A 12,496-nucleotide genomic window follows, 5' to 3' on the forward strand; every position below is an offset into this window, starting at 1 on the left:
GCAACCTGTGAATGGTGTCCCCATAGAGTTGTCAAACAAGTGGCCCTCCTTGAGCATCCCAGGAGGTATGATGGTTCTTCCAACTGATGTTACATTTCATGCCACAAGCACCATCAAAAAGTGGTAAACCATTTGCCTTGTGATGATAGCAATATCTTTCTTTCCAGTTGCTTCCATTCGGAATGCGTAGTCCGGGAAGTGAACTGGTGATTATGGTCCTGTTTTTGTGACCAACTTTAATTTGGAACCGAAAGATGGCCACTTCTAACCTGTGACAGGATTTCAGAAATGTTCCAGTTCGACATCATTTTCTGTGTTTCAAGTCTTATGTTATTTTTTCCCCTCCTTTGGATGTAAATGTTATTCTGTTAAACTAGAACTTTTCCCCCATTCCTAAATTGCTACCACAGGGATAATTTGCTTTCTAATTTGCTTACTTGAAAGAAGTAGAGGCAGTTTCCACTGTGCCACATTTTTGTGATATGTGAGGTTATTTTGAAAATAAGTCTACAGTCATCTTAGTAGCTGAGATTTCATCCAGCTATTTTTTTTTCTAATGCTGTCTACTTTATGCAGAAGAAGAAGGAAAAACACGGAACCTATTTTGAATAATAATATCTGCTTCTGGGTTTATTTGGAAACACTGATTCATTTTCTAGGATGTTTTAGTTAGTTGTTTGATTTTTCTGAATTTCCTTTTTCAAAATCCTGGCCACCCCTCTCCAGGTTCTGCACCTTCTCTGTGTTGCAATCTATGCTCAGAAAAGCCTGGGATTTATTCTGCAATTCCCATTTTCCATGTGTCCTCCAGATGCCAGCTCCAGTGCATTGTTCACTCTGTACCCAAATGGGTCTCTTGAAGTAGCATCTATAAGAAGGAGCATCTCCTCCTGAATGGTCACCGTCCCTTTTGCTCTGCTTCTCTTGAGGCGGTGAGCCTTTTATGTTGTCATTTTAAGTTGTTGGTGCATGTTCTGTGTTCCCTGAATTGGATGACCACTGTGAGAGGGATAGGTATATCCCACACTACCCAGGCCAACCTGGAAGGGTGGTCAGTGATGCTACTGCTAAGAGATTCTAGGAGAATCTCTGAGGTAGAGATTGGAGATTGATTGCCATTCTGAATGTGATCAGTAAGATCCAATCGATAAAGGACCTGAATGCTTACTTGATTGTCTTTTGATTGAACCAAACGGTTCTTTTCTGAGCCCTTCCCCACTCATTCCTTCTTGGCTACAGAATAAACAATCATAAGTCATCTGTATAACGCCAGCAACCCTACCTTAACCCCAGTCCCTGCATGGACACCTCCCTCCCAACATTTCTGTTTCCCACTGTTCATTTTGGTCTGGTCCAACGTCCACCCACGTAACACAACTAAAGAAGGTGGAGATAGAATGATAGCCATGGTACATTTGGCCAGTGATACATTTAACTGTGTATGTTGGCCCATTTTCTAGTCAATTAGTTGAATTTCGAATATATTCTACTATGAAAATACCCGTGAAAAATGAAGTTGAATATTGCTTTAGGAATTTCGATAGCACTTTGTTCTCAGCGTTCTGTTGGGGCTTATTCTTGACAGATTGTGGTTAGCAGGACCCTTAAAATATGTCATTAACACAGCAGAAAATCTGCCAGTGTGTGATTATGGTCAGCAAGGCACCGAGAGCAGGTCACTGGGTATGGCCTGCTTCCATTTCTTCAGCATGTATGACTAGGGTTGTTTTGGTACTTTGAAATAACCCATTCTATTTTGGTAGACCTTTTCTTCCTTCTTTTTGAATGGCACAGTTTCTGTAGGAGACTCACAATGAACCAGCCATTCCCAAGTGGAAGGGAGTGGCGGGCTGCATCAATATGTCTGTTGCTACTTGGTGTGTGCTGCTTCTGGGCTTCGTGGGTTTCTCTTGATTGTGCCCAACTTAACTGCCCTCCCTGCAGATCCAGCCTGCAGGCCATTGTTGCCCTCAATCTTATTCTCAAAGCGCTTTTATTAACTTTTTCTTTTCTGCTCTGATTTTTCTCCGTCTTGCCTACTGTACCTGGTAGTCCTCTAACAATAGTGAGAAAGAAAAATACATTCCGGTGGTGTGGTCAGGGGCAAGCAGCCACTGTTTCATTAAAGAAGAAGAAGAAGAAGAAGAAGAAAAAAAAAGCCTTCCAACTTTGTCACTTTCTTTCCTACTAAGTGTTTGTTGACAGAACAGGAGAAATGATTGAAAGAACCAGCTTTCCCTAATTAAATCTGTCACTGTAAACTTTGCTCTTCATGGAGAAGAGCAGAATTTTTCTTTCTAATTAGTTACTTGTGATTTCTCAGGAAAAATTAAGGCAGAAGGAGATTGGAAGATTATCAACATTCTTATGTAATCAGAATCTATTTCTTTGACAGTCAGATGCCAGTGTAAGAAACTGCCAATTGTTGGCTAGTTTGGGTTTGTCCCATCTTTCTTGGTAATAAAACCCTTATGAGGCTGGTCTTTCATTGCCTGGAATATAAACTCTGTTTCCCAGCCACCCTTTTAGCTAGGTATCACTGTATTACTAAATTTTGATTAATGGCTTATAAGTGGGTATTGCCATGTTCAACTTGTTACAAGTGTCCTTAAGGATGGAAACTGCTCACTCCTTTCCTTCTTCCTGAGGGGAGATTAAGGTGGATGACTGACTCCATGCTGTCATCTTGGACCTGGAGGTGTGCCCCAGATGATGTATAGGACATCTTGAGCTCTATCTTAGTAGTTCAGCTTGTTGTAACAAAAATACCATAGACTGTGAGCTTTAAATAACAGAGAATTTTTGTTCACAGTTCTGAAGTCTACATGCCCAAGGTTAAGGTGCCAACAGATTTGTTGTCTGGTGAGGGCCTTTTCCTTGTTTTCACTGGTGGAGAGAGACCACAAACACTCATTCCACGCAGGGATGGCCGAGCAGCCAGTCATCAGGAGTGTGTGGACTGTGTGCACATGAGGAAGAAACTCCCGTGTAATCCCTGTTATTTGTTGTTGCTCCCACATGAAGCTGGGCATAATCTTAACTGATTCATTGGACTCTCTTTAATCTTGTGTGGTGTCAGGGAGTCTTTTGAGACTTTTTTTTTCCATATCGGATCCTCATCTCAGATAAGGAATGCTTTATCTAGTGGACAAGAAAATCTTAACTCTTACTAATAAAAATGTGTAAGATTTTCCACGACATCTGGAGTCTTAAACATCATATGGGAAGCTGCCATCATGATTCTTTTTAAAAACCCCAGAAATACTCGTTTCTCTTGAACTCTTTCCTCCCTGTTTTTGTAGTTAGCTATTGTTTGGGACAAAGAGAGACCTTTTGGGGGGTGACCTAGGATGGAACGTGGGAACAGGTGATGGTGAGAACAGCCCTGTTGGTGGGGAAGTTTGAGCCCAGGCGGGACAAGGGAAATGCCTGGTGGAGGGGAGCCAGGCATGAGAGTCAGCCTCTGAGCCAGATGAGGAGGGCATCCGAGCAGGAGGAAGGGCGGGAAAGGCAGGTTGTTACCATAGTTGTGCACACGCGCAGTAGTTGGAAGCATTCCCCAGGTTCATCCTCATTAGGACTTAATGAAGTGGCCACTCAGTAGAAGAAGGTAAGCTCAGGTAAGCACCGGTGCCCAAGAGGCTCCCTGATGCAGCCCCCCAGGGTCATTTCCTAGGTGCACAGGACACATTTCATTTCCAAGTTACAAACCATCAGGACATGTGGGAGGAACTTGGTTCCAGGAGCTTCTGGTCCATAACGTCAGCAGTGTCTTGTATGCTTGTGTGGTCATGTGGGCCTCCTAGACTCTGTAGCCAGGTATGGGCCACAGGTCTGCACGTCCCTGAGGGGCCTCAGAGGTGTTTCCAACTTGAAGATGGGTCACTGGTGACTGTGAATCAGTACTGGTGTACTTGGAAATGAGCATGGAGATGCCCCAGTCTTGCTGTAAGAGAACTTTATTTTATGCAGTTATATATAGGGATGAAATAGGTAATGGTTTAACAATAACCTAAGTAGTTAGGTTAAAGATAATGAGAACCAGAGTTCTCACTGTTAGAGAAGGAATTAAAAAATAGAATGAGTCTTGTGTGTATTGGACTCAGATATGCTGGAGTGAACTGCAGGTTTTTAATGACATAAATAGACAGTAAAATCAATATTGATTTTAGGGTGTGTGTGTGTGTGTGTGTGTGTGTGTGTGTTTCCTAGTTCTGTCCACTGAGGAGCTGAGATTACTGATTCCCCAGTAACAGCTAGCACAACTGGTACCCAGAATTTGGCTTACAAACCACATTTCCCACAGAAAAGAACCAGAGCTTATTGGAGAAATTGCTGATTCCTGGACTGTGTCAGAAAAAGTGCAAGATAAGCCAGAATATCAGAAAGCAAGGATGTGCTTAAAGAAGGATAGGGACATGTTGAAAGGACTTAGAAGCCAGCGTGGATGGACTCCATATGAGACACTGTTTGAGCATCAACATAAACAGTGAGGGATCATAATCCCTTGACTAAAATAGGAAACCACAAAACCATATGAAGACAAAGAAAATCATATTTTAAAATAAACACTGTTGCCATTTTAGTCTGAATATTTCTTTGTCGTGGGTTGGTCCATCTTGGGCTTTGTAGGAAGACGTTCATCAGCATCCCTGGCTACTGCCTGCTGAACCAGTGCCATCAGTAGAAATGTAATGCAACCACAGTAGGACCTTTTAGATTTTCTAGATTGGGCAGCCTCATCAGTTTTGACCTCTGGTGCAGGTGGCCAGAGTGTGTGTTTAAGGGAGCCTTCTCCTCTCCAGCCAGGAAGCAGAGAAAGAGGGCGACAGGGGAAGAGACCAAGGTCACTCAGGCCCCTTTGAGGACACACCCACAGGGACTGAAGGACCTCCCACTGGGCCCACCTCTTGAAGGTCCACAGCATCTCTCAGTGTCTCTACCATGTCTTCAGGATGGACCTTTTGGGGGGGACACTCATCCAATTCCTAGGGAGGACATAATGTGAAATGATGTGGCCTGCAGTTTACCCAGTTGGTTGTCCACGTCAAGGAGAGAGAAGGCCACAGAAAAAAGGAGGCCAGAGAGATCTGACTGCAGGCAACACAGATGGTGAAGTGGCTCTTTTCATAAAAGCAGCTGTGGCTTTTCTGGGGTGGGGGCTCATGGTCACATGTCAGATTGACTTCTTTGATTATGATGGTTCTAATGTTTTGGTCTGTAGGAAGTATGCCCCCAAGTTGTAGGGCCTCAGGCCAGCCGCTGGATCTCAGAGCTTTAGGCCAGGAAAACACATTTTTGGATTATATTTTGAACTTTTCTATAACTTTGTGATAACGTTAAAACAAAACAAATAAAAAAGCATACAAAAGTTGTAATCAGGAGTGATTCATGCTCATTATTTCCTAAGTATGCTGGGATACAAATCCAACCTTGAGACTATTTTTGAAAACATTTTTTTTCCTTATCATTCCTTTAAGGAAAAATCTCTAGTGCATTAAAAGAATGTTCTTATAGAGAGAATATTGGAAAAAGTTCTAGGTCTCTTTTTTACATAAATGGTGTGTATATGTGAAGCTGCCCACAGTGAAGTTTTAGAACCTAAAGTGGAAGGGTTTTCCCTTTCTCTCTCTCTCTCTCTCTCAAATTTGTGTGGATCTGTATATATTTTCTTTCTTTACAGTTAGAAAAAAAATATTCTTTTGCAAATGTAATCTCGTTGAGCAGGTTAAACATCATGATAATATTTGAAGCTGGTAAGCAGTCTGCGTTTTAAACTGAGTCTCTGAAATGTCAACCAAAATATGTGTAGAGGAAATCATGAGGGCTTTTTCCCCCTGATCATCTGACAGTGCATGGAGAGTTTCTGGATGATGGTGGTCTGTGGACCGAGATTAACACGTGCTGCCTCTGTTTCAGTATGGTGAAGCATAGGTGAGGCCTTGTGCTACTCTGTACCTTGGCTTTTTCTGAGTTGCACATGTTTTGGAGATAGATGGACAATATTAGGCCCCGAGACCAGGTTGCCAAGCATAGCTAAGTGGCCCTTATAAAGTTTGAACCTGTGACATTAATCTCTTTAGCTCTGACTTGCTGTGCTAATTGCACCTTTGATTGCATCACTCTTCTTCATTTGGTTTAACATTTAGCAGATAGTCTTATGAATCCAGTTTCCATTTTGAGTGGTACCAGTTCAGCTTGTAAAGATAATTTAGCAGTTTACCTGCTGGGGGCACAAGTATAATTTGGATACGTTTCCTGAATGTGATTTTTTATTTTTTTTCTGTTTCTTTTTACAGTCTCCTTGTCCCACATCACACAACTGGTCCTCAGCCACAACAAACTCACAAGTAAGTTCACTTTGTCTTTTTTGTTATAAAGTTTCTCACTTTGGGAGAATGTTATGTATGGTACTGCTGATCCTGTTGTTAACTTTAAAGAAACTAATGAAAAATGATTTTGGGGAAATTTAAAGTTTATTTAGTGGACAACTAAGAAATATGAGCATGGTGTCTTCCTGTATTTTATAGTCGACTCAGCTATCAAAGAACTCTTTTCTGTATAGAGAAAATGAGACTGTTTGTCTGGAAGTGGCTTCACTCAGGGATGGTAAAAGCCATGGTGACCAGAAATGCTGAACTATTGGTTAACATTGCATAAAAAAAAAAAAAAAAAAAAATATTTGTCAAAAGTATTAGCCTGAAAGTTCTTTGGTTTTTATCTAGGCTTCTCTTCAGGAGAGGAAGACTTAAATGTTGAACAGGTTTCCTTCCCTGCTTGATGGGGAGAAAAAATTCCCAGATTGTCAGGTCCTATACATTTGCATCTGCATTTTGATAATATTTGAGGCTAGTCCCCCTGCCCACCTAAAACTTCTCCTGGGCATGAACAGTGTCGTGGTATGGTTAACATGCAGTGGAATTAATATCTGTTTTAATGAGAATATCTTAGGTGAATGATGGGCCATTTTATTCTTAGTGCTGTGGCTCTAAAGATTTTAATGACAGGGACCCTCTCTCCTTTCTCATTCCTAATTGACTGTCACATCTTTGAGCTCGCCATATTTCCTGCAGACTTGAATGGTTTTCTAATCATGTGGCAAGAATTTGTTCGAGTGCTTTCGGAGTCCAATGAAGTTGAGCAGAGTGTCATGTTGAGGGATTTGTGTTGTGAATTTATGTGTGTGTGCGTTATATATGGCTTGGAGCAGTGTCACAGAGCTGTTGATTATGGAGAATCAAGAGTGGCAGTGAGTGAGGGCCCCTCATGTGCAGGAAACAGGCAGATTAGCTCATTTTTAGCTAAAGTGCAGATTTATACAGCAAAGGCAGAGTGGCACAATGGACACATGTAAGTGGCCTCAGAAGCTGAAAGTGAGACCTGCAGGTCACGTGTGAACATTATAATCTGCAACATGTTGTGAGTTCCCTTGTTTTTGTGATACCCTAATCCCAGTTGTGAGGGGATTTGCCATTTGTTTTGGATTTCTAAATTCCCCAAGACAGCAAAACATTCTTGACACTCTTCACTGCACAGTTTACAAAGGTATCGCTTAACTGATGCACTGACCATTGTTAGATCTGTGTCATTATTGTAACAAAACAGATTATATGTAAGTGTGAAAGGCAAACCTGCCTTGTTCCTGTTATGTCATCCATTGATCTGTCCTTTAAAAAAATCTTTCAAATAGTTGCAGTTTATTTCTTTTTTATCTGTTGGCAGAGAGAGAAATCTCAGGAATCAATGGATCAGTTTCTTTCTCCAGGCCTATGATATTAGATAAGTTAAGAGGGGCATAAATAAAAAAGTTAAATGGTGTGGGCTTTTAAAGAAGCCATTGACCGTGAAAGAATCCAAACTTCATATTTCTCCCCTCCCTGTTTTTTTTATTGTTCTTTGTTTTTTCTCTCCATTTGAGACACTCTTGACCTAATCCAGTAAACTCTAATTAATCGTCTTGGTAAATTCTGTTTCAAGCCATTGCAAGTGGTGTCATTGACACCCAATCTGTTCCACTAAGGTCAAATTAGCATCTTTTACTATTTTTCTGGCATTTAAATGAATGACTTTGCTATGGTTTTTCAAGTGTTTATAGTAAATATGTCCATTTGATGGAAATATAAATATGCATTAAATGTAAGTGGCTGAGCACACCCTCCTGTCACTTTTCCGTCTAATCAGTGTCTTTCATTTTCCATTGTTTTTAATAGGGGCTGCCTGACAAGGCTACATTAAAACCGCTGGGACTCAAAAGATAAACCCCCCAGCACCCCCTTTTATCTCACTAAAGTATTTGTGTTTTTCTCTTGCTCTGCCAATTATACTGCTCTCTGACATTTCTGCTTGGCGCTTACAGAATGAGTGACTAGCCTACTCCAGCCGAGGCCTTGATCTGGGGACACTGACTCCGCTTACTTGAGTTAATATTTGCAGGGGCGTCTGATCGTTGTGGCACTGAGTTGAAGTCCCTTTTCTTGTTGGTGATTTTGACTTTGATAGGTAGTACACACAAGGCCACGGGAAAGCCTACAGTGGGCTGCATGATCCTGAAATACCCCAAGATTTTGTGGGCAGAAATTCTTAAAGTTTCTTACCTACATAAAAATATTTCAAGTTGATCAAGCTATCACTGTTTGAGTGTCATCATTATTACAATAAAGCTGTTTAATTTAAACCTGGGGTACTGTGGCTGCGTTTGATGGGTTTGGTGAAGTCAGTGGGGAAATCAATGTCCATAGCAGCTCTCCCTGATTTGCATATGTGATGTAGTCAGGAGGTGGGACACAGGAGCAAGTAGATCCTTTTACTACTGCCTTGCTTCTCTGATTGGCCAGGTGCAGGCTGGGAACCCAACAGGGGAATTCTGATCCAGTGGATAGAGTTTCAGAGAGTGGATCCTTTTATTCTACCTTTTTTTTTTTTTTTTTTGCAGTGTTGGTGATAGAACTGGGGCCTCAGGCAAATGCTGTACTGCTGAGCTACACCCCCAGTCCTAGAGTAAAGATCCTTTCAACATGTTCGTCTCAGTGCCTGTTCACATCAGTGCACATGCCTAGTGCCAGGTGCTGTCTGCCTGACTTCTAGAGACTGTGCTGATCTAGCCCCACATCCCATCCAGCCTTCTTCCCCACGGCTGCTGGAGGACGACTGTTTCTTCCCTGTGCACCTGTGCTCACTTCCCTCCTGCCTTTCCTACTTCCATCTGGAGCAGCTTTTCCCTGTCCCCTCCTGGAGGCCCCCAACTGTTCTGCTCCACTTGGCAACTCTCCTCCCAGCCCCTCTCAGCCCCAGCCCCTGAGGAAACCCTGTAGGTTCCTCAGCCCTAGTGCAGTTCCTTGTCCTTGGAAAGGCTTCATGTGCAACATGTTTCTTCTCTGTCCCCAACTAGAGTGGTTCAACTTTTTTGAAAGCAGGAACCATTTCTTAGTCTGGTTTAGTACCTGTGGCTGAGTGCATGGGGCTTTCCAGTTATTTCTGTGCAAACTGAAGGAAGGAGAGGGCTGACAGGGAACACCAAAGAGGAAACAAGAGTGGGGACTGTTGGGACCTGGCAGTTCCTTGGGAGTTAACTGATACAGGGACTTGAGTGGATCTGGCTGCCACAGACTTCTGTATTTTACCGGTCATATGTTCATTTCAGATGTGCTGGACTGTGAGTGCCCCAAAGAAATGCTGTGTTATGTCTTAGAAATTGGTGTCTGAACAAGCCAGCTTTTTTGTTGCTGTGACCAAAAGACCTGACCTAATTTTAGAGGAGGGAAATTTTATTTGGGGCTCATAGTTTCAGAGGTCTCAGTCCTTAGATGACTGGCTTCATAGCCCTGGGCCTGAGTAGTGGCAGAACATCATGGGGAAAGTTTGTGGTTGAGGAAAGCAGAGGGGGACGTGGCATCAGGAAGCAGAGAGAGACAGAGCTCCACTCACCAAGAACAAAATGTATATCCCAGTGACCGCCCCCTCCTCCAGTCACACCCTCCCTGCCTACAGTTACCACCCTGTTAAATCCCTGCTATGGGATTAATGCACTGATTAGGTCAAAGCTCTCATTATCCAATCATTTCACCTCTAAACCCTCTTGCATTGTCTCACATGTGAGGTTTTGGGGACACCTTATATCTAAACTGTAACGTTGTCCCCCTTACAGCTATTGGGGTCCTTTCATAATTGAGGAGGCATGCTGTGATGGCGTTCGGGTACACCCAGGTAGGTGGCTGGGATCACAGCCACACCAGACTCCTTCTCCCTACTCAGTAGCCCTTCTGGGCTTGGCTAAGTCCTCAGTCAGTTTTACTTTTTCTCTTTACTACTCTGGGTCTCACTGGGGGACAGGGTTGTTCCTCTTTCATTCAAAATTAGTTTTGTGTATATATGTGTCCAAATTATGCACTAATTTCCTCATACAATTAATTAATTAATCATGTTTCTTGTGGTGAGGAGCCCCATCTTCTATTCATTTTGTATTCCACCCCCACAAAAGTACTAAAAATATTTTAAACATGAATTAGGTACTCCGTACTGGTCAATTAATGGATTGATTAGATGGCGAGCTGTGCTAAGCCCCAGCAGTCTGAGATGACACACCCTAGGGCCTGTTTGCCTTCGTGATACTCCAAGAAGGGGACCTGGCAATTATTCCAAAGATTGTCTTTTTGAGTCTCTGTGTCCTGCTCTTTCTGAGGCCCTTTGCCTTCTTGGTGGTTACCCTCTCTGTTAAGTCAGTGTTACAGTTAAACCTTTCTCAGTCCTCTCGTTAATCCAGTCCGTGGGTTTGATGGTATTGGGGAATGTCAGCTTTGTAAATGTTTTTTCCTGTTTTTTTTTAAGAAATTTCTTGTGGAGACAATTATTTCAAAAATTGTCCACTGGAGGTCACTGTTGAGATACGCATTTTCCATTCCCCCCAGGTCTAGTATCTAAAGATTAAAAACCAGCTTTGTGGTGTGAGAGGACATTTTTTGCAGGCTGTTTGGCTCAGTTCTGTATCACAGGACATGTTACTGTTGCCATTTACATAGTATATTTTTATCACATTTTTGATAGATACATCCTATAGAAAGAGGTATGTTGTTGTTTTTTAAATTTGGCTCTTAAAAGTATATATTTGGTTTCATGAATCATTTTTTAAGTGTTTTTTTTTTTTTATGGCTACTTTCCTGAGTTAGAAACATATCTTCATTTTCCATTATCTTTAAATTGGAAGAAGTATAGTGCTTTCCATTGTATTTTGTATTGGACATTTGTGCGTTTTTGTTTTTTTTTTAAGCCTGTGGAAAAAGGTTGAAAAATGTTTATGTAATCAGATTTTAATTCAGAAACAAATGTGGAAAAATTTATAAATGTTCATTTTGTGCATATTTATATTGATTCTTATACTACCAAATGTCACCGTATCGGAAAGATTTTTGCATTATGAAATGTATGTTAAACGTTACTGATAAAACCGTCTCTGGGAATTCGTTTCTTTTTAGCATGAAGCTTTTTTTTTTTTTTTTTAAGTTTTGAATGTAAATTTACACCTGTAGCAACACTCATGCAAATATTGAAAGTACCTTAAATAGGGCAAGATTATTTTTTATTTTATGACCCATGCATTAATAATGATTAAGCCCTCATCATTTTGTGCACTAAATACAAAAACTGCCGTTTCATTTTCTTCAGATATTGAGTAACCCCTCAGTTATGTAAACCTTTCAGAAGTGGGTCTCTGAATAAAATTGTTTGGTCTTATACTTTGAAATATTAAAACACTTTCTTTTTTCTTTTTCTTTTTTTTTTTTTTTTTTTCAGTGATGCTGAGGATAGAACCCAGGGCCTCATGATTGCTAGGCAAGCACTCTTTCTCAAGCTACACCTCTAGCTTCATACTTTGAACTTTTAACTGTCATGTAAAACCTTCTCCTGAGGTATTCTGGCAGTTGTGCCTGCCATGTTGGGTATTAGCTGTGACTAAATCTTGTCATTTAATGTATTGGAAATGGCCAGGAGGTGGTAAACCTAAGCTTTATGGGAAAACATGAATCTTTTCAAAAGCTGTTTCTTATTAGATATAGCTAATGTATGAATTGGACATTATCAAACAAGAAAATATTAGGATAGTCTCTTCAGTGCTTTTAATAATTTCTTTACCAAGGGTAATTTCCAAGTACATAAAGAAGTTAAGATAAATACTTCTGAATTTTATTCAGATGTATATATTTGTAGACTATCTACCATAGTCTTAATATGAATAAAGCTGCATATTGAATATGAAAGTGTTGCATTGTCAAAATATGCAGATCCAGTTATAATGAAGAAAATTGAGCAGGTTTTTTTTTTTTTTTAATGTGATAAATTGAAGCCCTTTTCTATAGACATAATGGATTGTTGGGATGAGAGAGAAAAATTAACTGTCCCAATTCACAAGAATGACCTTCACCACTCTCTCAAGACCTTGCTCTTCCGAAGTCTCTAGTTATTCCCTCTTTCATAGATTATTTGTCATCCCTTATGCAAAAGT

General features: G+C 41.0%; 1 protein-coding gene across 3 annotated transcripts in view; it reads left to right on the forward strand.

The window, feature by feature from the left end:
• Rsu1 (Ras suppressor protein 1) overlaps positions 1 to 12,496 on the forward strand; it is a 186,641-nt gene that overhangs the window by 15,607 nt on the left and 158,538 nt on the right. For all 3 annotated transcript variants that reach the window (XM_058572307.1, XM_046423029.2, XM_046423028.2), the window contains exon 3: positions 6,300 to 6,350. In XM_058572307.1, coding sequence (XP_058428290.1) covers positions 6,300 to 6,350 — 51 coding nt within the window. The remainder of the gene's footprint in view (positions 1 to 6,299; positions 6,351 to 12,496) is intronic.

Source organism: Marmota monax, unplaced genomic scaffold (genome assembly GCF_021218885.2).
Source record: "Marmota monax isolate L192 unplaced genomic scaffold, Marmota_monax_Labrador192_F-V1.1 WCK01_AAM20220418_F8-fsc00098, whole genome shotgun sequence".
Taxonomy (NCBI): Eukaryota; Metazoa; Chordata; class Mammalia; order Rodentia; family Sciuridae; genus Marmota; species Marmota monax.